This window comes from Lagopus muta (genome assembly GCF_023343835.1).
Source record: "Lagopus muta isolate bLagMut1 chromosome 3 unlocalized genomic scaffold, bLagMut1 primary SUPER_3_unloc_2, whole genome shotgun sequence".
Classification (NCBI taxonomy): domain Eukaryota; kingdom Metazoa; phylum Chordata; class Aves; order Galliformes; family Phasianidae; genus Lagopus; species Lagopus muta.
In genome coordinates this window covers 16,192-43,333 of record NW_026040151.1, presented here as the reverse complement: position 1 = coordinate 43,333, position 27,142 = coordinate 16,192, and the positions used below count along the sequence as shown (strand labels likewise).

Sequence of the window (27,142 nt, the reverse complement as noted above, 5' to 3'; positions counted from 1 at the left end):
ACCGGGCTGAAACCGGGCTGAAACCGGGCTGGAACCAGGCTGAAACCGGGCTGGAACCGGGCTGAAACCGGGCTGAAACCGGGCTGGAACCAGGCTGAAACCGGGCTGGAACCGGGCTGAAACGGGGCTGAAACCGGGCTGAAACGGGGCTGAAACCGGGCTGGAACGGGGCTGAAACGGGGCTGGAACCGGGCTGAAACGGGGCTGAAACCGGGCTGAAACGGGGCTGAAACGGGGCTGAAACCGGGCTGAAACCGGGCTGAAACGGGGCTCAAACCGGGCTCAAACCGGGCTGAAATGGGGCTGAAACGGGACTGAAACGGGACTGAAACAGCTTGCAATGGGCCGCAGGTGTGGAAGGAGAAGTGGCAGAAGAAGGCGGCGCGGTTCGGAGGCGGCAGGGCCGTGGGTCGCAGCTCGGATGTTTGCTTCAAGTGCGGCGCGGCCGGGCACTGGGCAGCGGCGTGCAGGGGGGCAGGTGAGCGGCGCCGGGAGCTCAGCAGCTTCTGTCTCGTGGAATCACAGGGGTTGGAAGGGATCCCTGGAGATCGTGGAGTGCAACCCCCTGCCAAAGCAGTTCCTGCAGCACAGGTCGGCGTCCAGGCGGGTCTTGAATCATTGAATCATAGAATCATAGAATCACCAAGGTTGGAAAAGACCTAAAAGCTCCCCCAGTCCAACCGTTCCCCTATTCCCAATAGCTCCCACTAAACCATGTCCCTCAACACAACATCCAGCCTTTCCTTGAACACCCCCAGGCTCGGTGACTCCCCCACCTCCCTGGGCATCCATTGCAGTGCTGACCACCCTTTCTGAACAGTAATACTTCCTCATGTCCAGCCTGAATCTCCCCTGCTGTAGCTTGAAGCCATTCCCCCTGCTCCTATCACTGATGACACGAGAGCAGAGGCCGACCCCCAGCTCACCACAACCTGCCTTCAGGAAGTTATAGAGAGCAATGAGGTCTCCCCTGAGCTCCTCTTCTCCACACTGAACATTCCCAGCTCCTTCAGCCTCTCCTCACAGCCCTGTGCTCCAGACCCCTCACCATTTCGTTGCCCTCCTTTGAACACCTCCAGACAAGGAGACTCCACCACCTCCCTGTGCCAGCGCTGCGGCACCTCAAGAATCACAGAATGACAAGGTTGGAAACGACCTGCAGGATCATCCAGTCCAACCCCCTCCCATTGCTATCAGTGCCACCAGCACCAAACCATCTCACAGCTCCTCATCCAGGCGCCTCTTGAGCACGGCCAGGGATGGCGACTCCACCACCTCCCTGGGCAGCCATTGCAGTGCCTGACCACCCTTTAAGAGAAACAGTTCTTCCTTACATCCAACCTAAACCTCCTCTGGTACAACTTTTTGCCATTTCCTTGGGTCCTACTATTTGCCTGGGAGAAGAGGCCAGACCCTTTTGCACCACAGCCTCCCTTCATGCAGTTGCACAGTGCAGTGAGGTCTCCCCTGAGCTCCTCTTCTCCAGGCTGAACATTCCCAGCTCCTTCAGCCTCTCCTCACAGCCCTGTGCTCCAGACCCCTCACCATTTCATTGCCCTCCTTTGAACCCATTCCAGGCCCTCAATGTCTTTCTTGCAGTGAGGAGCCCAAAACTGAACACAGCACTCGAGGTGCGGCCTCACCAGTGCTGAGTACAGGGGATGATCACCTCCCTGCTCCTGCTGGCCACACCATTTCTAATGCAGGCCAGGATGCTGTTGGCCCTCTTGTCCACCTGGGCACACTGTGGGCTCCTGTTCAGCCCAGCACCAACCAACACCCCCAGCTCCCTTTCCTCTTCACACTCATCCAACCACTCATCCCCCAGCCTGTAATGGGGTTGTAATGGGGCTGCATGGGGTTGTTGTGCCCAAATGCAGGACCCAACACTTGGCCTTGTTGAACCTCATCCCATTCACCTCGGCCCAGCCATCAGCTGATCCAGATCCCTGTGCAGGGCCGCCCTGCCCTCAGGCAGATCCACCCCACCTCCCAACTTGGTGCCACCTGCACACTCACTCAGGGTGCCCTCAGTGCCTTCATCTCATGGTCAGTGAAGATATGAAGCAGGATGGGCCCAGCACCGACCCCTGGGGGGCACCACTGGAAACAGCTCTGCAGCTGGACTTCCCTCCATTGACCACCATGGAGCACAGCCCTCATCCAGCTCCTTATCCAACAGAGGGTAAAACTGCCCCAGCCACGGGCAGCCAGTTTCCGCAGCAGGATGCCATGAGAGATGGTAAGAAGTTCTTGCTCACATTGGTGCAGAACTTCCTCTGCTGCAGCTCCTGTTTCCCCTTGCCCTGTCTGCACTCACGGCTGAGCAGAGCCTGGCCTCCCCACCACGGCCCCCACACCTCAGGTATTCACAAACCTGCATCAGCTCCCCTCTCAGCCTCCTTTTCTCCTCGTGCTCCTGTTGGAAATGTCCAAGTAATTTCCTAGGGCCGTTTCTCTGATGAAACAGATTTGATTTGCAATTGCAGTGGCGGCCTCCTGCGAGCAGCAGAGCCCCAAGGACGCAGTGCTCCATCTTTTATCCCCCATTGCCCAACGTTGATCTCTTCCTCCCCTGGTTCCTCCTTGGCTGAGCACTGCAGCTTCAACCCCTGTCACGACCAATCGCACAACCACCAGGCAGGCACAAATCTTTGCCACCCAAACCCAAACATCTTAATTGCTTAATTGACTTCCAACAATCGCTTCCTTAACAGACGTTTGGTCAGAACTTTTCGGATGTCAGTTTTGCAGCATAAACACGGACGTGGCCTCCATCGTTCCATCACCCCCTGGCATCCGTGCCCCTCGTTCTGCCTGCTGTTCTGCTCATCCCTCTGTCCTTGCATAGAGATAAGCCCGGAAGGAGGATGGAGGGACGGAGGGGAGCATTTTGGAGCCTGCCTGCGGCATCCTAACATTGCCACAGAGTGGGACAGTTCTGCTCAACCCTACAGTGCATTTCCTAGCCCAGAATGCTGCACCACGTTGCTTAGAACGTTCAAAGTCTATTGCAGCTTTGTCAGAAGGTGTTTGGTAGCTCATTCAGTAACTGTGTTTCTAAAATATATTACTAATGTCTATATGGTGTTCTTACTGTCCGCATCAGCTGTCTAGCTATTTCTAAGGATGTGTCACAGCTTCGTTCTTTAGATCAGTTGCCCTTTTCAGTGTTCAGTGCAGAAACAATGCTTTCACTTTCCAAATCCTGCTGGGTCCATCTGGGCACCACCACCATCTCCTGCTCCTTCTGGATCCATCTGGGCACCACCATCTCCTGCTCCTTCTGGGTCCATATGGACACCATCACCATCTCCTGCTTCTTCTGGGTCCACATGGGCCCCACCATCTCCTTCTGCTCCTTCTGGGTCCGTGCAGACACCACCACCACCATCTGCTGCTCCTTCTGGATCCATCCAGGCACCACCACCATCTCCTGCTCCTTCTGAGTTCATGTGGACACCACCACCATCTCCTCATGGCCCTTCTGTGTCCATATGGGCCCCACCATCATCGCCCTTCTGGGTCCATGGGAACCCCACCATCATCTCCTTCTTCTTCTGGATCCACAAGGGCCCCACCACCTCCTTGTGCTCCTTCTGGGTCCGTGGGAACACCATCACCATCTCCTCGTGGCCCTTCTGTGTCCACATGGGCACCACCATCATCTCTGGCTCCTTCTGGGTTCACCACCATCTCCTTGTGGTCCTTCTGTTCCATATGGGCCTCACCATCTCCTCGTAGCCCTTCTGTGTCCATGGGAACCCCACCACCATCTCCTGCACATTCTGGATCCACATGGGCACCACCATCTCCTTCTGCTCCTCCTGGATCCATGTGGACACCACCACCACCATCTCCTGCTCTTTTGGGTCCATTTGGGCACCTCCATCTCCCTGTGCTCCTTCTGGGTCCATGTGGACACCACCACCATCATCTCCTTCTTCTGGGTCCATATGGGCCCCACCATCTCCTTCTGCTCCTTCTGGGTCTGTGCAGACACCACCACCACCATCTCCTGCTCTTTTGGGTCCATTTGGGCCCCACCATCTCCTTGTGGCCCTTCTGTGTCCATATGGGCCCCACCACCTCCTTCTACTCCTTCTGGGTCCACTTGGGCCCCACCACCACCATCCTGCTCCGGCTGGGCCTACATGGGCCCCACCACCTCCTTGTGACTTCTCTGATCCTTTTGGGCTCCTCCATCTTCCCCTGTTCCTTCTGGGTCCTGTGGGCCCCACCATCTCCTTGTGCTCCTGCTGGGACCAAACGGGCACCGCCATCTCATCTCCTCCTGCTCCTGGGTCCATGTGGTCACCACCATCTTGTGCTCCTTCTGGGTCCATATGGTCACCACCATCTTGTGCTCCTTCTGGGTCCATATGGTCACCACCATCTTGTGCTCCTTTGGGTCCATATGGTCACCACCATCTTGTGCTCCTGGGTCCATGTGGTCACCACCATCTTGTGCTCCTGGGTCCATATGGTCACCACCATCTTGTGCTCCTTCTGGGTCCATGTGGTCACCACCATCTTGTGCTCCTTCTGGGTCCATGTGGTCACCACCATCTTGTGCTCCTTCTGGGTCCATATGGTCACCACCATCTTGTGCTCCCTTTGGGTCCATATGATCACCACCATCTTGTGCTCCTTCTGGGTCCATGTGGTCACCACCATCTTGTGTTCCTTCTGGGTCCATGTGGTCACCACCATCTTGTGTTCCTTCTGGGTCCATATGGTCACCACCATCTTGTGCTCCTGGGTCCATATGGTCACCACCATCTTGTGCTCCTGGGTCCATATGATCACCACCATCTTGTGCTCCTGGGTCCATATGGTCACCACCATCTTGTGCTCCTGGGTCCATGTGGTCACCACCATCTTGTGCTCCTGGGTCCATGTGGTCACCACCATCTTGTGCTCCTTCTGGGTCCATATGGTCACCACCATCTTGTGCTCCTGGGTCCATGTGGTCACCACCATCTTGTGCTCCTTCTGGGTCCATATGGTCACCACCATCTTGTGCTCCTTCTGGGTCCATATGGTCACCACCATCTTGTGCTCCTTCTGGGTCCATGTGGTCACCACCATCTTGTGCTCCTTCTGGGTCCATATGGTCACCACCATCTTGTGCTCCCTTTGGGTCCATATGATCACCACCATCTTGTGCTCCTTCTGGGTCCATGTGGTCACCACCATCTTGTGTTCCTTCTGGGTCCATGTGGTCACCACCATCTTGTGTTCCTTCTGGGTCCATATGGTCACCACCATCTTGTGCTCCTGGGTCCATATGGTCACCACCATCTTGTGCTCCTTCTGGGTCCATATGGTCACCACCATCTTGTGCTCCTTTGGGTCCATGTGGTCACCACCATCTTGTGCTCCTTCTGGGTCCATATGGTCACCACCATCTTGTGCTCCTTCTGGGTCCATGTGGTCACCACCATCTTGTGCTCCTGGGTCCATATGGTCACCACCATCTTGTGCTCCTGGGTCCATGTGGTCACCACCATCTTGTGCTCATTTGGGTCCATATGGTCACCACCATCTTGTGCTCCTGGGTCCATATGGTCACCACCATCTTGTGCTCCTGGGTCCATGTGGTCACCACCATCTTGTGCTCATTTGGGTCCCTATGGTCACCACCATCTTGTGCTCCTTCTGGGTCCATGTGGTCACCACCATCTTGTGCTCCTTCTGGGTCCCTATGGTCACCACCATCTTGTGCTCCTGGGTCCATGTGGTCACCACCATCTTGTGCTCCTGGGTCCATATGGTCACCACCATCTTGTGCTCCTGGGTCCATGTGGTCACCACCATCTTGTGCTCCTGGGTCCATGTGGTCACCACCATCTTGTGCTCCTTCTGGGTCCATATGGTCACCACCATCTTGTGCTCCTTCTGGGTCCATGTGGTCACCACCATCTTGTGCTCCTGGGTCCATATGGTCACCACCATCTTGTGCTCCTTCTGGGTCCATATGGTCACCACCATCTTGTGCTCCTGGGTCCATATGGTCACCACCATCTTGTGCTCCTGGGTCCATGTGGTCACCACCATCTTGTGCTCCTGGGTCCATATGGTCACCACCATCTTGTGCTCCTGGGTCCATGTGGTCACCACCATCTTGTGCTCCTGGGTCCATGTGGTCACCACCATCTTGTGCTCCTTCTGGGTCCATATGGTCACCACCATCTTGTGCTCCTTCTGGGTCCATGTGGTCACCACCATCTTGTGCTCCTGGGTCCATATGGTCACCACCATCTTGTGCTCCTTCTGGGTCCATATGGTCACCACCATCTTGTGCTCCTGGGTCCATATGGTCACCACCATCTTGTGCTCCTGGGTCCATATGGTCACCACCATCTTGTGCTCCTGGGTCCATGTGGTCACCACCATCTTGTGCTCCTTCTGGGTCCATGTGGTCACCACCATCTTGTGCTCCTTCTGGGTCCATATGGTCACCACCATCTTGTGCTCCTGGGTCCATGTGGTCACCACCATCTTGTGCTCCTTCTGGGTCCATGTGGACACCACCACCACCACCACCACCACCACCACCACCACCTCTTGCTCCTTCTGCATCCCCCTCCACCTCCTCCTCCTTGAGGACCATCTCCCGCTCCTCCTCCCTCCAGGCTCCTCTGCCCACGCAGCTCCTCCAGCAGAACCCATCCGTCCCAGCGCTGAAGAAGAAGAGGAGGATGAGGATCCCCTGCCCACGCTGGAAGAGGTGGCCCGCCGGACCAACACCATTTACCAGGAGCTCCCCGGTGAGACCCCCGGCCCCAGGAGCCCTCCCTGCTCCCCCTCATCCCTCAGGCCGTGCTGATGGCCACCTCCATCCCCAGCATCCAGCAGTGACCAGGACGGAGCCGAGCTCACGGAGCCAACTCCATACCTGGACGTGCAGCGCCCACCCTACGAGCCCCCCACACCTCCAGCACCCGTGGAGCCCCTCTACAGCTTGGGGCCGGATGGGAAGCCGCGAGGTGAGGCTGCAGCCACGTTTCCACCTCCAATCCCACGTCTCCCCACTCCTAACCCCTCTGTATTCTTCAGAGACCCCCAGGGAGGTGCTGGACGCGCTCTCTGAGTTGGGCTACAGCTCCTTTCGGCCTGGCCAGGAGGTGGCCATCATGAGGATCCTCTCAGGTGCGTTTTCTTCCCGCTCCGTCCCTCTTGCCTCGTCCCCTCCGTTCCCCCAACCTTCGTTGCCGTCCGCAGGGCTCTCCACGCTGGTCGTGCTCCCCACGGGGATGGGGAAATCGCTGTGCTATCAGCTGCCTGCCTTCCTGTACCACAAACGCTCGCGGAGCATCGCGCTGGTGGTTTCCCCGTTGGTGTCGCTGATGGATGACCAGGTACCTCCACACCTCCACCCCGCCGCTCCATCGCAACGGGAGGCAGCTCCGTTCTGAAGTGGGAGGAGTCCAACCCCAACCCCACCGCGGCCCTAAATGGAAGCGTAGAATCATTTGGGGTGGAGAAAGACCTCCAGGATTGCCAAACCAACCCCACCATGGTCCTAAATAGAATCCTTAGGGTTGGAGAAGGCCTCCAACATCCCCAGCTCAACCCCACCATGACCCTAAATGGAATCCATAGGGTTGGAGAAGGCCTCCAAGATCCCCAACCCCACTGGGTTCCTAAATAGAAAGACAGAATCCTTATGGTTGGAGAAGATCTCTGAGATCCCCAACCCCACCATGATCCTAAATAGAATCATTAGGGTTGGAGAAGAACCCCAGGATCCCCAACCCACCCCTATTGTGTCCCTATGTAGAACCATACGATTATTAGGGTTGGAGAAGACCTCCAAGGTTCCCAAACCCCACCATGATCCTAAATAGAATCCTTAGGGTTGGAGAAGACCTCCAACATCCCCAGCTCAACCCCACCATGACCCTAAATGGAATCAGTAGGGTTGGAGAAGACCTCCAGGATCCCCAGTCGAACCCCACCATGATCCTAAATAGAATCCTTAGGGTTGGAGAAGGCCTCCAACATCCCCAGCTCAACCCCACCATGACCCTAAATGGAATCAGTAGGGTTGGAGAAGACCTCCAACATCCCCAGTCGAACCCCACCATGACCCTAAATAGAATCCTTAGGGTTGGAGCAGGCCTCCAACATCCCCAACCCCATTGCGTTCCTAAATAGAAAGACAGAATCCTTATGGTTGGAGAAGATCCCTGAGATCCCCAACCCCACCATGACCCTAAATAGAATCCTTAGGGTTGGAGAAGAACCCCAGGATCCCCAACCCCAAACCTACTTTGTCCCTATGTAGAACCACGCGATCCTTAGGGTTGGAGAAGACCTCCAAGGTTCCCAAACCCACCATGACCCTAAATAGAATCCTTAGGGTTGGAGAAGAACCCCAGGATCCCCAACCCACCCCTATTGTGTCCCTATGTAGAACCATACGATTATTAGGGTTGGAGAAGACCTCCAAGGTTCCCAAACCCCACCATGATCCTAAATGGAATCCTTAGGGTTGGAGAAGGCCTCCAAGATCCCCAACCCCACTGGGTTCCTAAATAGAAAGACAGAATCCTTATGGTTGGAGAAGATCTCTGAGATCCCCAACCCCACCATGATCCTAAATAGAATCCTTAGGGTTGGACAAGAACCCCAGGATCCCCAACCCCAAACCTACTTTGTCCCTATGTAGAACCACGCAATCATTAGGGTTGGAGAAGACCTCCAAGATCCCCAGCTCAACCCCACCATGATCCTAAATAGAATCCTTAGGGTTGGAGAAGAACCCCAAGATCCCCAACTCAACCCTTCCATGACCCTAAATGGAGTCAGTAGGGTTGGAGAAGACCTCCAAGATCCCTCCTCTTCTCACCCCCATCCTCATCTTCCTCCTCCTCTTCTCACTGCCATCCTCCTCCTCTTCTCACCTTCCTCCTCCTCATCCTCCTCTTCTCATTGTCATTCTCCTCACCATCCTCTTCATCCTCCTTTTCTCGCTGTCATTCTCCTCACCTCCTCTTTTCACATCATCCTCACCTTCCTCTCACCATCTTCCTCATCATCCTCCCCTTCCTCTCACCATCTTCCTCATCATCCTCCCCTTCCGCTCACCATCTTCCTCATCATCCTCGTCCTCCTCTCACCATCTTCCTCATCATCCTCCCCTTCCTCTCACCATCTTCCTCATCATCCTCCCCTTCCGCTCACCATCTTCCTCATCATCCTCGTCCTCCTCTCACCATCTTCCTCATCATCCTCACCTTCCTCTCACCATCTTCCTCATCATCCTCCCCTTCCTCTCACCATCTTCCTCATCATCCTCCCCTTCCTCTCACCATCTTCCTCATCATCCTCCCCTTCCTCTCACCATCTTCCTCATCATCCTCGTCCTCCTCTCACCATCTTCCTCATCATCCTCCCCTTCCTCTCACCATCTTCCTCATCATCCTCCCCTTCCTCTCACCATCTTCCTCATCATCCTCCCCTTCCTCTCACCATCTTCTTCATCATCCTCGTCCTCCTCTCACCATCTTCCTTATCATCCTCGTCCTCCTCTCACCATCTTCCTCATCATCCTCGTCCTCCTCTCACCATCTTCCTCATCATCCTCACCTTCCTCTCACCATCTTCCTCATCATCCTCCCCTTCCGCTCACCATCTTCCTCATCATCCTCGTCCTCCTCTCACCATCTTCCTCATCATCCTCATCCTCCTCTCACCATCTTCCTTATCATCCTCGTCCTCCTCTCACCATCTTCCTCATCATCCTCCCCTTCCTCTCACCATCTTCCTCATCATCCTCCCCTTCCTCTCACCATCTTCCTCATCATCCTCCCCTTCCTCTCACCATCTTCTTCATCATCCTCGTCCTCCTCTCACCATCTTCCTCATCATCCTCACCTTCCTCTCACCATCTTCCTCATCATCCTCACCTTCCTCTCATCATCTTCCTCATCATCCTCACCTTCCTCTCACCATCTTCCTCATCATCCTCACCTTCCTCTCACCATCTTCCTCATCATCCTCGTCCTCCTCTCACCGTCTTCCTCATCATCCTCACCTTCCTCTCACCGTCTTCCTCATCATCCTCACCTTCCTCTCACCATCTTCCTCATCATCCTCCCCTTCCTCTCACCATCTTCCTCATCATCCTCACCTTCCTCTCACCATCTTCCTCATCATCCTCATCCTCCTCTCACCATCTTCCTCATCATCCTCATCCTCCTCTCACCATCTTCCTCATCATCCTCCCCTTCCTCTCACCATCTTCCTCATCATCCTCCCCTTCTTCTCACCATCTTCCTCATCATCCTCATCCTCCTCTCACCATCTTCCTCATCATCCTCCCCTTCTTCTCACCATCTTCCTCATCATCCTCACCTTCCTCTCACCATCTTCCTCATCATCCTCCCCTTCCTCTCACCATCTTCCTCATCATCCTCACCTTCCTCTCACCATCTTCCTCATCATCCTCGTCCTCCTCTCACCGTCTTCCTCATCATCCTCATCCTCCTCTCACCATCTTCCTCATCATCCTCCCCTTCCTCTCACCATCTTCCTCATCATCCTCCCCTTCCTCTCACCATCTTCCTCATCATCCTCACCTTCCTCTCACCATCTTCCTCATCATCCTCACCTTCCTCTCACCATCTTCCTCATCATCCTCCCCTTCCTCTCACCATCTTCCTCATCATCCTCGTCCTCCTCTCACCATCTTCCTCATCATCCTCCCCTTCCTCTCACCATCTTCCTCATCATCCTCATCCTCCTCTCACCATCTTCCTCATCATCCTCATCCTCCTCTCACCATCTTCCTCATCATCCTCATCCTCCTCTCACCATCTTCCTCATCATCCTCCCCTTCCTCTCACCATCTTCCTCATCATCCTCGTCCTCCTCTCACCATCTTCCTCATCATCCTCGTCCTCCTCTCACCATCTTCCTCATCATCCTCATCCTCCTCTCACCATCTTCCTCATCATCCTCACCTTCCTCTCACCATCTTCCTCATCATCCTCACCTTCCTCTCACCATCTTCCTCATCATCCTCCCCTTCCTCTCACCATCTTCCTCATCATCCTCACCTTCCTGTCACCATCTCCCTCATCATCCTCGTCCTCCTCTCACCATCTTCCTCATCATCCTCCCCTTCCTCTCACCATCTTCCTCATCATCCTCCCCTTCCTCTCACCATCTTCCTCATCATCCTCCCCTTCCTCTCACCATCTTCTTCATCATCCTCGTCCTCCTCTCACCATCTTCCTCATCATCCTCACCTTCCTCTCACCATCTTCCTCATCATCCTCGTCCTCCTCTCACCATCTTCCTCATCATCCTCCCCTTCCTCTCACCATCTTCCTCATCATCCTCACCTTCCTGTCACCATCTCCCTCATCATCCTCGTCCTCCTCTCACCATCTTCCTCATCATCCTCCCCTTCCTCTCACCATCTTCCTCATCATCCTCCCCTTCCTCTCACCATCTTCCTCATCATCCTCGTCCTCCTCTCACCATCTTCCTCATCATCCTCCCCTTCCTCTCACCATCTTCCTCATCATCCTCCCCTTCCTCTCACCATCTTCCTCATCATCCTCATCCTCCTCTCACCATCTTCCTCATCATCCTCACCTTTCTCTCACCATCTTCCTCATCATCCTCACCTTCCTCTCACCATCTTCCTCATCATCCTCCCCTTCCTCTCACCATCTTCCTCATCATCCTCACCTTCCTCTCACCATCTTCCTCATCATCCTCGTCCTCCTCTCACCATCTTCCTCATCATCCTCACCTTCCTCTCACCATCTTCCTCATCATCCTCATCCTCCTCTCACCATCTTCCTCATCATCCTCGTCCTCCTCTCACCATCTTCCTCATCATCCTCCCCTTCCTCTCACCATCTTCCTCATCATCCTCACCTTCCTCTCACCATCTTCCTCATCATCCTCGTCCTCCTCTCACCATCTTCCTCATCATCCTCACCTTCCTCTCACCATCTTCCTCATCATCCTCACCTTCCTCTCACCATCTTCCTCATCATCCTCGTCCTCCTCTCACCATCTTCCTCATCATCCTCACCTTCCTCTCACCATCTTCCTCATCATCCTCGTCCTCCTCTCACCATCTTCCTCATCATCCTCATCCTCCTCTCACCATCTTCCTCATCATCCTCGTCCTCCTCTCACCATCTTCCTCATCATCCTCCCCTTCCTCTCACCATCTTCCTCATCATCCTCCCCTTCCTCTCACCATCTTCCTCATCATCCTCACCTTCCTCTCATCATCTTCCTCATCATCCTCATCCTCCTCTCACCATCTTCCTCATCATCCTCCCCTTCCTCTCACCATCTTCCTCATCATCCTCCCCTTCCTCTCACCATCTTCCTCATCATCCTCATCCTCCTCTCACCATCTTCCTCATCATCCTCACCCTCCTCTCACCATCTTCCTCATCATCCTCGTCCTCCTCTCACCATCTTCCTCATCCTCCTCATCCTCCTCTCACCATCTTCCTCATCATCCTCCCCTTCCTCTCACCATCTTCCTCATCATCCTCCCCTTCCTCTCACCATCTTCCTCATCATCCTCCCCTTCCTCTCACCATCTTCCTCATCATCCTCATCCTCCTCTCACCATCTTCCTCATCATCCTCGTCCTCCTCTCACCATCTTCCTCATCATCCTCATCCTCCTCTCACCATCTTCCTCATCATCCTCCCCTTCCTCTCACCATCTTCCTCATCATCCTCATCCTCCTCTCACCATCTTCCTCATCATCCTCCCCTTCCTCTCACCATCTTCCTCATCATCCTCCCCTTCCTCTCACCATCTTCCTCATCATCCTCGTCCTCTCACCATCTTCCTCATCATCCTCATCCTCGTCCTCTCACCATCTTCCTCATCATCCTCATCCTCCTCTCACCATCTTCCTCTTCTCACCATCTCAACCCCACCATGACCCTGAATGTCATCAGTAGGCTTGGAGAAGACCTCCAAGATCCCCAACCCAACCCCGCCATCCCCCTAAATAGAATCCTTCAGGTTGGAGGACTCCTCCCAGACCCCCATCACCCCCCTCCCCGCTCCCCATTTCCCAAACCCTTCCCACCACAGCCCCCCCCTTTCCCTCAGCCCCCCCCCATGGAAATCTCCCCCACATCCCATCGTTCCCCTCGCAGGTCTCCGGCCTCCCCCCGTGCCTCCGCGCCGTCTGCGTTCACTCGCACCTGAGCCGTGCGCAGCGGGACGCGGCCCTGCGCCGGGTGCAGGAAGGCTCTGCTCAGGTGCTGCTGCTTTCCCCCGAAGCCCTGGTGGGCGCCGGCTCCTCGGGCTCCTGCTGCCTGCCCCCGGCCCACCAGCTGCCCCCCGTGGCCTTCGCCTGCATCGACGAGGCGCACTGCGTCTCCGAGTGGTCGCACAACTTCCGTCCCAGCTACCTGCGGCTCTGCAAGGTGCGTCAGGTCCTGCCGCAGGGGAGCAGCGTGGGGATGGTCCTCGCCTCCTCCTTCTTCTGTCTTCATCGGCTTCCTCCTCACTGTCTTTCTCCTCATCCTCCTCACCATCTTTTTCCTCCTCGCTGCCATCCTCCTCCTCTTCCTCCTCTCGCTGTCATCCCCCTCCTCTTCTCACTGCCATCCTCATCCTTTCTCCTCTTCTCACCACCATCCTCATCCTCCTCTTCCTCTTCTCACCGCCATCCTCCTCCTCCTCTTCTCACCACCATCCTCATCCTCATCCTCCTCTTCTCACCACCATCCTCATCCTCCTCTTCCTCTTCTCACCGCCATCCTCATCCTCCTCCTCTTCTCACTGCCATCCTCATCCTTTCTCCTCTTCTCACCACCATCCTCATCCTCATCCTCCTCTTCTCACCACCATCCTCATCCTCCTCCTCTTCTCACCGCCATCCTCATCCTCCTCCTCTTCTCACCGCCATCCTCATCTTCCTCCTCCTCTTCTCACCGCCATCCTCATCCTCCTCCTCTTCTCACTGCCATCGTCATCCTCATCCTCTTCCTCTTCTCACCACCATCCTCATCTTCCTCCTCTTCTTCTCACCACCATCCTCCTCTTCTCACTTCATCCTCCTCCTTTTCTTACCTCCTCCTCTCCTCTTTTCACCATCCTCCTCTTCATCCTCTTCTCACCTTCCTCATCCTCCTCCTCTTCTCACCACCATCCTCATCTTCCTCCTCTTCTCACCACCATCCTCCTCCTCTTCTCACTTCATCCTCCTCCTTTTCTCACCTCCTCTCCTCTTCTCACCATCCTCCTCTTCATCCTCTTCTCACCTTCCTCCTCCTCATCCTCCTTCTCTTCTCATTGTCATCCTCTTCTCACCATCTTCCTCGTCCTCCTTTTCTTGCTGTCATTCTCCTGCTCTTCTCACTGTTATCCTCTTCATCCTCCTCTTTTCACATCATCCTCACCTTCCTCTCACCATCTTCCTCATCATCCTCATCCTCCTCTCACCATCTTCCTCTTCTCACCATCTTCCTCATCCTCCTGCTCTTCTCGCCATCCTCCTCCTCCTCTTCTCACTGTTATCCTCCTCATCCTCTTCCTCTTCTCGCCATCATCCTCCTCATCCTCCTCTCACCATCTTCCTCATCCTCCTTGTCCTTCTCTCTCCATCTTCCTCTTGTTGCTGTCCTCCATGTCTTCCTCCTCATCCTCTTCTCATCACCATCTTCCTCCTCCTCCTCTCACCATCTTCCTTGTCCTCCCCTTGCTGTCTTCCTCCTCTCCTCCTCCTTTCACTGCCTTCCTCCTTGCCCTCCTCCTCCTCCTGTCCTCATCTCCTCCTCCTCCTCCTCTGCTCCTCCTGTTGTCGTTGTCCTCTCCTCCTCCTTCTCTCCTCCTCATCTTCCTCCTCCTCCTCCTCCTTCTCTCCTCCTCATCTTCCTCCTCCTCCTCCTCCTCCTCCTTTCACTGCCTTCCTCCTTGCCCTCCTCTTCCTCTTGTCCTCATCTCATCCTCCTCCTCTGCTCCTCTTGTCGTCATCATTGTCCTCTCCTCCTCCTCTTCTTCCTCCTCTTGCCATCTTCCTCCTCCTCCTCCTCCTCTTGGTCTTCCTCCTTGCCCTCCTCCTCCTCTTGTCCTCATCTCATCCTCCCTCTCCTCCTCTTCCTCTCTTTCTCCTCCTCTTCCTTTCCTCCTCCTCCCTCTCCACTCCTCTCCCTCTCCTCCTCCTCTTGCTGTCTTCTTGCTATCACCCTCCTCCTCCTCTCACCACCTTCCTCCTCTTCTTGTCCTCCTCCTCCTCCCATCTTCCTCTTCCTCATCCTCCCCTTGCTGCCGTCCCCCCCATCCCCGATGTCCCCATCCCCCCTCAGGTTCTCCGGGGCCGTCTGGGCGTCCGCTGTTTCCTGGCTCTGACGGCCACAGCTACGGTGGCGACGGCGCGGGACGTGGCGGCACAGCTGGGCATCCCGCAGCAGGACGGCATCGCCGTGCGCAGCGCCGCCGTGCCACACAACCTGCGGCTCTCCGTGTCTGTGGAGCGGGACCGGGACCGGGTGGGGATGGGGATGGGGGAGGATGGGGTGGGGATGGGGAACGGGGAATGGGGTGGAAAGCGGGTAGGGATGGGGTGTGGATGGGATGGGGGAGGATGGGGTGGAAAATGGGTAGGGATGAGGTGGGGATGGGATGGGGAATGGGGAACAGGGATGGGGATGGGGATGGGGATGGGGATGGGGATGGGGTGGGGATGGGGATGGGGTAGAAATGGGTGAGTGTGGGGTAGGGGATGGTGATGGAAAATGGGTGGGGATGGAGTGGGGAGCAGGTGAGGATGGAGCAGGGGATGGAGGTGGAAAATGGGAAGGGATGGTGTGGGGATGGGATGGGGAATGGGGAACAGGTAGGGATGAGGATGGGTGGGGATGTGGGTAGGAATGGGTGAGTGTGGGGTAGGGGATGGGGGTGGAAAATGGGTGGGGATGGGGGTGGAGAACAGGTAGAGATGGGGTGGGGGTGGAAAATGGGTGGGGATGGAGTGGGGAGCAGGTGAGAATGGAGTAAGGGATGGGGGTGGAAAATGGGAAGGGATGGGGTGGGGAATGGGGAACAGGGGTGGGGATGGGGAATGGGTGAGGATGGGGTAGGGGATGGAGGTGGAAAGTGGGTAGGGATGGGGAATGGATGGGGATGGAGATGGGGGACGGGCAGGGATAAGGTGGGGATGGGGAATGGGTGAGGATGGGTGGGGATGGGGGTGGAGAACAGGTAGAGGTGGGGTGGGGGTGGAAAATGGGTGGGGATGGAGTGGGGAGCAGGTGAGGATGGAGCAGGGGATGGGGGAGGAAAATGGGAAGGGATGGGGTGGGGATGGGATGGGGAATGGGGAAAAGGTAGGGATGGGGTTGGGGGGGGATGGAGATGGGGATAGGGTGGGGGTGGGGATGAAGTAGGAATGGGATGGGGAATGGGTGAATATGAGGTAGGGCATGGGGGTGGAAAATGGGTAGGGATGGGGAATGGATGGGAATGGAGATGGGGGAAGGGTAGGGATAAGGTGGGGATGGGGAATGGGTGAGGATGGGTGGGGATGGGGGTGGAGAACAGGTAGAGGTGGGATGGGGGGGGAACAGGTGGGGATGGGGAATGGGTGGGGATGGAGTGGGGAGCAGGTGAGGATGGAGAAAGGGATGGGGGTGGAAAATGGGAAGGGATGGGGTGGGGATGGGATGTGGAACAGGTAGGGATGGGGTGGGGATGGGGTAGGAATGGGTGAGTATGGGGTAGGGGATGGGGGTGGAAAATGGGTGGGGATGGGGAATGGGTAGGGATAAGGTGAGGATGGGGAACAAGGGAGGATGGGGAATGGGGGGTGATGGGGTAGGGGATGGGGGTGGAAAATGGGTGGGGATGGGAATGGATGGGGATGGGGTAGGAATGGGTGAGTATGGGGTAGAGGATGGCAATGGAAAATGGGTGGGGATGGGGAACGGGTGAGGATGGGGTAGGGGATGGGGGTGGAAAATGGGTAGGGATGGGGTGGGGATGGGATGGGGAATGGGTAGGGGTGGAATGGGGACGGGATGGGGAATGGGGAACAGGTAGGGATGGGGATGGAGTAGGGATGGGGTGGGGATGGGGAATGGGGAGCAGGTAGGGATGAGGATGGGGTGGGGATGGGGAATGGGGAATGGGGAACAGGTGGGGATGGGGATGGGGGGGATGGAGATGGGGATAGGGTGGGGGTGGGGAAGAAGTAGGGATGGGATGGGGATGGGGAATGGGTGAGTATGGGGTAGGGGATGAGGGTGGAAAATGGGTAGGGATGGGGGGGGACAGGATGGGGAATGGGGAACAGGTGGGGATGGGGGAATGGGGGTGGAAAATAGGTAGGAATGGGAGAGGGGGTGGGGATGGGGATGGGGAATGGGTGAGTATGGGGTAGGGGAAGAGTAGGGGTGGGAATATGGGGTAGGGATGGGGTGGAGATGGGGAACGGATAGAGATAGGGTGGGGATGGGGAATGGGTCGGGGTGGGGATGGGGGTGGAGAACAGGTAGGGGTGGGGAATGGGTGGGGATGGGATGGGGGATGGATAGGGACAGGATGGGATCACAGAATCATAGGGGTTGGAAGGGACCTCTGGAAATCATCGAGTCCAACCGCCACTGGGATGGGGACCAGATGGAGATGGGATGGGGATGGAAAACAGGATGGGACCGAGATGGAGACAGGGAGCAGGTGGGGACAGGATGGGAGTGGGGAGGGAGACTGGGTGTGGATGGGACAGGGATGGGGAGTGAGTGGGGACTGGGATGGGGAAGGGGGATGATGGGGATGGGAATGGGGATGGGGACCAGATAGGGATGGGCTGGGATAGGAATGGGGACCAGGTAGGGACAGGATGGGGATGGGGTGCAGGCGGGGACCAGGTGGGAGTAGGGACTGAGATGGGGTGCGGATGGGAAGAGAGGCCAGGTAGGGATGGGATGGGGACCAGTTAGGGATTGGAACAAGGATGGGATGGGGACAGGGAAGGCATGTGGATCTATGGGGACAGGGACGGGGTGTGAACTGGAACAGGGATGGAGTAGGGACTGGGACAGGGATGGAGTAGGGACTGGGACAGGCTGTGGATGGGGACAAGGATGGGATTGGGACCAGGGTGGGACTGGGACAGGGATGGGGTGTGGATGGGACTGGATAGGGAGAGGAATGGAGTGTGGACAGGGACACACAGACACTGGGATGGGGGGGGACCAGGGGAGAACAGAGACCAGGGAGGGACGGGGACGGAGTGTGGAGAGGAATGGGGATTGGTGGGGGTGGGGATTGGGGTCAGGATGGGATGTGGACTGAGTGGGGATGGGACGGCGACTGGGTTGCGATGGGGATGGATGTGGGGACCAGGAAGGGACGAGGATGGATCTGAGCACTGGAATGGCCATTGGGAAGGGATGGAGTTGCAGCTGGGATTGGCACAGGGACCGGGGAAGGACGGGGACCAGTGGGGACGGTGACATCTGTGGGTACCGGCATAGGGATCGGGTAGAGAGGGGGACAGCAGTGATTAGGAGTGAGAATTGGGGCTGATCCTACAAACCTCCCCTCCAAAATCCCACTCTGGTGTGCTGGGAAGGCACAGCCCCATCTTCGTGCCATCGGATCCCACGCGGAGACCCCCAGAGCGCGCGGATCGACGCCGGGGCTCCGTGCTCAGAGCCCAGGCTACTTGGGCCGTGCTTTTTAATCAGCTCCTAACCTCGGTGCCCTCGTTACCCCGCAGGCTCTCGTTGAGCTGCTGCGCAGCGAGCGCTACGCCGCGCTGCGCTCCATCATCGTGTACTGCACGCGTCGGGAGGACACGGCCCGCGTCGCCGCGCTGCTCCGCACCTGTCTGCAGGACGAGCTGCTCACCAGCGCCACGCCAGGTACGGAGCAGGCCTGCAGCAACAGCGGAGCGCCCTGGTGGCCGGGAAGGCCAGTGGTGGCCAAGAGGCTCCCTGTGAGTCTCTATGGTGGGTTTTGGTGGCCAGGAAGGCCAACGGTGGCCAAGAGGTTCCCTGTGAGTCTCTATTGAGTGTTTCCAGGGCTAAGAAGGCCAATGGTGGCCGACAGGTTGGCTGTGAGTCCCCAGGAAGCCCAATGGTGGCCAACAATGTGCCCAGGTGGCCAAGAAGGCCAACGGTGTCCAAGAGGTTGGCTGTCAGTCAGTAGTGTCCCTTCTCAGTCCCCATGAAGGCCAACAGTGGCCAACAGTGAACCAAGGTGGCCAAGAGGCTCCCTGTGAGTCTCTACAGTGTGTTTTGGTGGCCAAGAAAGCCAGTGGTGGCCAACAGGTTGGCTGTGAGTCCCCAAGAAGCCCAATGGTGGCCAACAATGTGCCCAGGCGGTCAAGAAGGCCACTGGTAGCCAAGAGGTTGGCTGTCAGTCTGTTGTGTCCCTTCCCAGACCTCAAGAAAGCCAACAGTGGCCAACAGTGTTCCCTGGTGGCCAAGAAGTCCAATATTGGCCAAGAGGTTCCCTGTGAGTCTCTATGGTGTGTTTTGGTGGCCAAGAGGTTGGCTGTCAGTCAGTAGTGTCTCTTCCAAGTCCTCAAGAACCCCAGCAGTGGCCAAGAGTGAACCCAGGTGGTCAAGAGGTTCCCTGTGAGTCTCTATGGTGTGTTTTGATGGCCAAGAAGGCCAACGGTGGACAAGAGGTTGGCTGTGAGTCCCCAAGAAGCCCAATGGTGGCCAACAATGTGCCCAGGTGGCCAAGAAGGCCAATGGTGGCCAAGAGGTTCCCTGTGAATCTCTATTGAGTGTTTTGGTGCCAAAAAAGACCAACGGTGGCCAAGAGGTTGGCTGTCAGTCAGTAGTGTCCCTTCTCAGTCCCCATGAAGGCCAACAGTGGCCAGCATTGAACCAAGGTGGCCAAGAAGGCCAACGGTGGCCAACAGTGTTCCCTGGTGGCCAAGAGGTTCCCTGTGAGTCTCTATGGTGTGTTTTGGTGGCCAAGAAGGCCAACAGTGGCCAAGAGGTTGGCTGTGAGACCCCAAGAAGCCCAATGGTGGCCAACAGTGTGCCCAGGTGGCCAAGAAGGCCAATGGTGGCCAAGAGGTTCCCTGTGAGTCTCTATGGCGTGTTTTGGTGGCAAAAAAGACCAATGGTGGCCAAGAGGTTGGCTGTCAGTCAGTAGTGTCCCTTCCCAGACCTCAAGAAAGCCAACGGTGGCCAACAATGTTCCCTGGTGGCCAAGAGGTTCCTTGTGAGTCTCTATGGTGTGTTTTGGTGGCCAAGAAGGCCAACGGTGGCCAACAGTGTTCCCTGGTGGCCAAGAAGTCCAATATTGGCCAAGAAGTTCCTTGTGAGTCTCTATGGTGTGTTTTGGTGGCCAGGAAGGCCAACGGTGGCCAAGAGGTTTCCTGGTGGCCAAGAGGTTCCCTGTGAGTCTCTATGGTGTGTTTTGGTGGCAAAAAAGACCAACGGTGGCCAAGAGGTTTGCTGTCAGTCAGTAGTGTCCCTTCCCAGACCCCAAGAAGGCCAACGGTGGTCAATAATGTGCCCAGGTGGTCAAGAAGGCCACTGGTAGCCAAGAGGTTGGCTGTCAGTCAGTAGTGTCCCTTCTCAGTCCCCATGAAGGCCAACAGTGGCCAACAGTGAACCAAGGTGGCCAAGAGGCTCCCTGTGAGTCTCTACAGTGTGTTTTGGTGGCCAAGAAAGCCAGTGGTGGCCAACAGGTTGGCTGTGAGTCCCCAAGAAGCCCAACGGTGTCCAACAATGTGCCCAGGCGGTCAAGAAGGCCACTGGTAGCCAAGAGGTTTGCTGTCAGTCAGTAGTGTCCCTTCTCAGACCCCAAGAAGGCCAACGGTGGCCAACAGTGTTCCCTGGTGGCCAAGAGGTTCCCTGTGAGTCTCTAAGGTGTGTTTTGGTGGCCAGGAAGGCCAACGGTGGCCAAGAGGTTCCCAGTGAGCCAGTGGTGTCCCTTCCCTCTCCCTAAGAAGGCCAACGGTGGCCAACAGTGAACCCAGGTGGCCAAGAGGTTCCCTGTGAGTCTCTATGGTGTGTTTTGATGGCCAAGAAGGCCAACAGTGGCCAACAGGTTGGCTGTGAGTCCCCCAAAAGCCCAATGGTGGCCACCAATGTGCCCAGGTGGCCAAGAAGGGCAGTGGTGGCCAAGAGGTTGGCTGTCAGTCAGTAGAGTCCATTCCCAGACCTCAAGAAGGCCAACGGTGGCCAACAATGTTCTCTGGTGGCCAAGAAGTCCAGTATTGGCCAAGAGGTTCCCTGTGAGTCTCTATGGTGTGTTTTGGTGGCCAGGAAGGCCAACGGTGGCCAAGAGGTTCCCAGTGAGCCAGTGGTGTCCCTTCCCTCTCCCTAAGAAGGCCAACGTTGGCCAAGAGTGAACCCAGGTGGCCACGCGGCTCCCTGTGTGTCTCTGTGCTGCATTTCGGTGGCCAAGAAGCCCCACGCTGTCCCTCATCCTCTCCTGTTTCCCTCATAGGACCCCAGGGCGGCCGCCGCCTCCCAGCAGACGCGATTGCAGCTGCGTACCACGCCGGGCTGTCGGCGGCCGAGCGGCGCCGCGTCCAATCGGCCTTCATGAGCGGCCGCCTCCGCGTGGTTGTGGCCACGGTGGCTTTTGGGATGGGTTTGGACAAAGCGGACGTCCGTGCTGTGCTGCATTACAACATGCCCAGGAATTTTGAGAGTTACGTGCAGGAAATCGGCCGAGCAGGGAGGGATGGAGAGCCGGCGTGGTGTCACCTCTTCCTGGACCCCGAGGTGGGGGGTGTGGGGGGCATCGGGGGGGGGAGGTGGCCTAAAATGGGGGGGTTTCTTAATTCTGAGTCTGGTGGGATTTGGAGGTGATTTGGGGCGACACAGGGAGTCCGGAAGGCTTTTGGGGTGATTTTGGGGTGACACGAGGAATCCCAAAAGGTATTGAGAATGATTTGGGGTGACACAAGGAGTCCTAAAAGGTATCAGGATGATTTGGGGTGACACTGGGAGTCCTAAAAGGCTTTGGGAGGACTTTGGGGTGGCACGAGGAATCCTAAAAGGTGTTAAGGATGATTTGGGGTGACACAAGGAGTCCTAAAAGGCATTGGGAGGATTTTGGGGTGACACAGGGAGTCCTAAAGGGTTTTGGGAGGTCTTTGGGGTGACACAAGGAATCTCAGAAGGTGTTGAGGATGATCTGGGGTGATTCAGGGAGTCCTAAAAGGTTTTGGGACAATTTGGGGTGACATTGGGAACCTTAAAAGGTGTTGAGGATGATTTGGGGTGACAGGAGGAGTCCCAAAAGGTGCTGAGGGGTTTTTGGGGTGACATGGAGATCCTAAAAGGTGCCAAGGACAATTTGGGGTGACACAGGGAGTCCTAAAAGGTGCTGGGGGGTCTTTGGGGTGACACAGGGAGTCCTAAAAGGCTTTGGGAGGTCTTTGGGGTGACCCAAGGAATCCTAAAAGGTGTTGGGGACGATTTGGGGTGATACAGGGAGTCCTGAAAGACATTGGGAGGACTTTGGGGTGACATTGGGAACCTTAAAAGGTGTCAGGGACAATTTGGGGTGACTGGAGGAGTCCTAAAAGGTATTGGGGGGTCTTTGGGGTGACGCAGGGAGTCCTAAAAGCTTTTGGGATGATTTGGGGTGACGCAAGGAGTCCCAAAAGGTGCTGAGGGGTCTTTGGGGTCACATGGAGAGTCCTAAAAGGTGCCAAGGACAATTTGGGGTGACAGGAGGAGTCCTAAAAGGTATTGGGGACGATTTGGGGTGACATGGAGAGTCCTAAAAGGCTTTGGGAGGTCTTTGAGGTGACACAAGGAATCCCAAAAGGTGTTGAGAATGATTTGGGGTGATTCAGGGAGTCCTAAAAGGTGGTGAGGAAGATTTGGGGTGACACTGTGAACCCTAAAAGGTTCTGGGGATGATTTGGGGTGACACTGAGAAATGTAAAGGGTGTTGAGAATGATTTGGGGTGACACAGGGAGTCCTAAAGGGTTTGGGGACAATTTGGGGTGACATTGGGAACCTTAAAAGGTGTTGAGGATGATTTGGGGTGACAGGAGGAGTCCCAAAAGGTGCTGAGGGGTTTTTGGGGTGACATGGAGATCCTAAAAGGTATCAGGACGATTTGGGGTGACACAGGGAGTCCTAAAAGCTTCTGGGATGATTTGGGGTGACACGAGGAACCCCAAAAGGTGTTGAGGATGATTTGGGGTGACACAGGGAGTCCTAAAAGGTGTTGGGAGGTCTTTGGGGTGACCCAAGGAATCCTAAAAGGTGTTAAGGATGATTTGGGGTGACACAAGGAGTCCTAAAAGGCATTGGGAGGATTTTGGGGTGACACAAGGAATGCCAAAAGGTGTTGAGTATGATTTGGGGTGGCACAGGGAGTCCTAAAAGGTGTGAAGGATAATTTGGGGTGACACAAGGAGTCCTAAAAGGCTTTGGGAGGTCTTTGGGGTGACCCAAAGGAAGAGGAATCCTAAAAGAGGAATCTTAAAAGGTGTTGGGGACGATTTGGGGTGAGACAAGGAGTCCTAAAAGATTTTGGGATGATTTGGGGTGACATAACGAGTCCCAAAAGGTGCTGGGGGGTCTTTGGGGTGACATGGAGAGTCCTAAAAGGTGCTGGGAGGTGTTTGGGGTGACCCAAGGAATCCTAAAAGGTGTTGAGAATGATTTGGGGAGACGCAAGGAGTCCTAAAAGCTTTTGGGATGATTTTGGGGTGACCCAAGGAATCCTAAAAGCTGTGAAGGATGATTTGGGGTGATACAGGGAGTCCTAAAAGGTTTTGGGAGGACTTTGGGGTGGCACGAGGAATCCTAAAAGGTGTTGAGAATGATTTGGGGTGATACAGGGAGTCCTGAAAGACATTGGGAGGACTTTGGGGTGACGTTGGGAACCTTAAAAGGTGTCAGGGACAATTTGGGGTGACAGGAGGAGTCCTAAAAGGTGCTGGGAGGTGTTTGGGGTGATGCAGAGAGTCCTAAAAGGTATCAGGACGATTTGGGGTGACACAGGGAGTCCTAAAAGGTATTTGGGACAATTTGGGGTGACATTGGGAACCTTAAAAGGTGTTGAGGATGATTTGGGGTGATGCAAGGAGTCCTAAAAGGTATCAGGACAATTTGGGGTGACACAGGGAGTCCTAAAAGGCTTTGGGAGGATTTTGGGGTGACACGAGGAATCCCAAAAGGTGTTGAGTATGATTTGGGGTGACACAGGGAGTCCTAAAAGGCATTGGGAGGACTTTGGGGTGACATTGGGAACCTTAAAAGGTGTCAGGGACAATTTGGGGTGACTGGAGGAGTCCTAAAAGGTGCTGGGAGGTGTTTGGGGTGATGCAGAGAGTCCTAAAAGGTATCAGGACGATTTGGGGTGACACAGGGAGTCCTAAAAGACATTGGGAGGACTTTGGGGTGGCACGAGGAATCCTAAAAGGTGTTAAGGATGATTTGGGGTGACGCAAGGAGTCCCAAAAGGTGCTGGGGGGTCTTTGGGGTGACACAGGTAGTCCTAAAAGGTATTGGGACAATTTGGGGTGACACAGGGAGTCCTAAAAGGTGTTGAAAGGTCTTTGGGGTGACCCAAGGAATCCTAAAAGGTGTTGGGGATGATTTGGGGTGACACAAGGAGTCCTAAAAGGTATCAGGACGATTTGGGGTGACACTGAGAACCCTAAAAGATGTTGGGGATGATTTGGGGTGACACTGAGAAACATAAAGGGTGTTGAGAATGATTTGGGGTGACACAGGGAGTCCTAAAAGGCTTTGGAACAACTTTGGGGTGACATTGGGAACCTTAAAAGGTGTCAGGGACAATTTGGGGTGACATGGAGAGTCCTAAAAGGTGCCAAGGACAATTTGGTGTGACACAGGGAGTCCTAAAAGGTATTGGGAGGTCTTTGGGGTGACCCAAGGAATCCTAAAAGGTGTTAAGGATGATTTGGGGTGATACAGGGAGTCCTAAAAGGTTTTGGGACAATTTGGGGTGACATTGGGAACCTTAAAAGGTGTTGAGGATGATTTGGGGTGACAGGAGGAGTCCCAAAAGGTGCTGAGGGGTTTTTGGGGTGACATGGAGATCCTAAAAGGTATCAGGACGATTTGGGGTGACACAGGAAGTCCTGAAAGCTTTTGGGATGATTTGGGGTGACACGAGGAATCCCAAAAGGTGTTGAGAATGATTTGGGGGTGACATAGGGAGTCCTAAAAGGCTTTGGGAGGTCTTTGGGGTGACCCAAGGAATCCTAAAAGGTATTTGAGGATGATTTGGGGTGACGCAAGGAGTCCTAAAAGGCACTGGGAGGATTTTGGGGTGACAGAAGGAGTCCTAAAAGGCTTTGGGAGGTCTTTGGGGTGACCCAAGGAATCCTAAAAGGTGTTGAGTATGATTTGGGGTGACACAGGGAGTCCTAAAAGGCATTGGGAGGACTTTGGGGTGACCCAAAGGAAGAGGAATCCTAAAAGAGGAATCTTAAAAGGTGTTGGGGACGATTTGGGGTGACACAAGGAGTCCTAAAAGTTTTTGGGATGATTTGGGGTGACACGAGGAATCCCAAAAGGTGCTGAGGGGTCTTTGGGGTGACATGGAGAGTCCTAAAAGGTGCCAAGGACAATTTGGGGTGACGCAGGGAGTCCTAAAAGGCTTTGGGAGGATTTTGGGGTGACCCAAGGAATCCTAAAAGGTGTTGAGGATGATTTGGGGTGACACAGGGAGTCCTAAAAGGTTTTGGGACAATTTGGGGTGACATTGGGAACCTTAAAAGGTGTCAGGGACAATTTGGAGTGACAGGAGGAGTCCTAAAAGGTATTGGGGGGTCTTTGGGGTGACGCAGGGAGTCCTAAAAGCTTTTGGGATGATTTGGGGTGACGCAAGGAGTCCCAAAAGGTGCTGAGGGGTCTTTGGGGTGACATGGAGAGTCCTAAAAGGTATTGGGACAATTTGGGGTGACACAGGAAGTCCTAAAAGGCTTTGGGAGGTCTTTGGGGTGACCCAAGGAATCCTAAAAGGTGTTAAGGATGATTTGGGGTGACGCAAGGAGTCCTAAAAGGCACTGGGAGGATTTTGGGGTGACAGAAGGAGTCCTAAAAAGCTTTGGGAGGACTTTGGGTGACATTGGGAACCTTAAAAGGTGTCAGGGACAATTTGGGGTGACAGGAGGAGTCCTAAAAGGTATTGGGGGGTCTTTGGGGTGACACAGAGAGTCCTAAAAGTTACTGGGACAATTTGGGGTGACGCTGGGAATCCTAAAAGGTACCAGAAGGTCTTTGAGGTGACGCTGGGAACCCTAAAAGATGTTGAGGAGTTTTAGGGGAGTCCTAAAACCCAATATGGCACCTTTGGAGACACACAGCAAACCCTAAAAGCCACCGGGGTGCCTTTGGGGAACCCTAAAAGGCTTTTGGGTCCCCTCCCATCCCTCCATAGGGCTCCGACCGGCTCGAGCTGCGGCGCCACATCTTCGCCGACGCCGTGGACTTTTTCACCATCAAGAAATTGGTGCAGGCCGTCTTCCCGCCCTGCAAATGCCGGGAGCTGCACCGGCGCCGCTGCGCCCTCAGCAGGGTGAGAGGGAGGGGAGCCGGGGGGGGGGGGGGAAATGTTGGGGTGTTGGTGGTGTGGGTCGGCTGTGGGGGTCGCCTTGGGGTGGGGTGAACACAAGGGTTGGCCAATGGGCGCCCTCCTATGGCCGTGGGTTGGAATTGGCCATCCCATAATATATCGGGCCCTGTTATGGCCATGGGTTGGAATTGGCCATCCCATAATATATCGGGCCCTCCTATGGCTGTGGGTTGGAATTGGCCATCCCATAATATATTGGGTCCTCCTATGGCTGTGGGTTGGAATTGGCCATCCCATAATGCATTGTAGCTCAATGGCCACTGGTTGGAATTGGCCATCCCATAGTATATCGGGCCCTCCTATGGCCGTGGGTTGGAATTGGCCATCCCATAATTCATCGGGCCCTGCTATGGCTGTGGGTTGGAATTGGCCATCCCATAATTCATCAGGCCTTCCTATGTCCATGGGTTGGAATTGGCCATCCCATAATTCATCGGGCCCTCCTATGGCCATGGGTTGGAATTGGCCATCCCATAATTCCTCAGGCCTTACTATGGCCGTGGGTTGGAATTGGCCATCCCATAATATATCGGGCCCTGCTATGGCCATGGGTTGGAATTGGCCATCCCATAATATATCGGG

At 55.3% G+C, this 27,142-nt stretch overlaps 1 protein-coding gene across 3 annotated transcripts in view; it reads left to right on the top strand.

The window, feature by feature from the left end:
* LOC125687460 (ATP-dependent DNA helicase Q4-like) overlaps positions 1 to 27,142 on the top strand; it is a 51,602-nt gene that overhangs the window by 8,275 nt on the left and 16,185 nt on the right. For 2 of the 3 annotated variants that reach the window (XM_048932613.1, XM_048932615.1), the window contains exons 3-12: positions 352 to 478; positions 6,639 to 6,773; positions 6,852 to 6,992; positions 7,063 to 7,155; positions 7,228 to 7,364; positions 13,161 to 13,433; positions 15,318 to 15,500; positions 18,731 to 18,875; positions 21,430 to 21,710; positions 26,366 to 26,503. In XM_048932613.1, coding sequence (XP_048788570.1) covers positions 352 to 478; positions 6,639 to 6,773; positions 6,852 to 6,992; positions 7,063 to 7,155; positions 7,228 to 7,364; positions 13,161 to 13,433; positions 15,318 to 15,500; positions 18,731 to 18,875; positions 21,430 to 21,710; positions 26,366 to 26,503 — 1,653 coding nt within the window. The remainder of the gene's footprint in view (positions 1 to 351; positions 479 to 6,638; positions 6,774 to 6,851; positions 6,993 to 7,062; positions 7,156 to 7,227; positions 7,365 to 13,160; positions 13,434 to 15,317; positions 15,501 to 18,730; positions 18,876 to 21,429; positions 21,711 to 26,365; positions 26,504 to 27,142) is intronic. The other variant, XM_048932614.1, reaches the window with a different exon arrangement.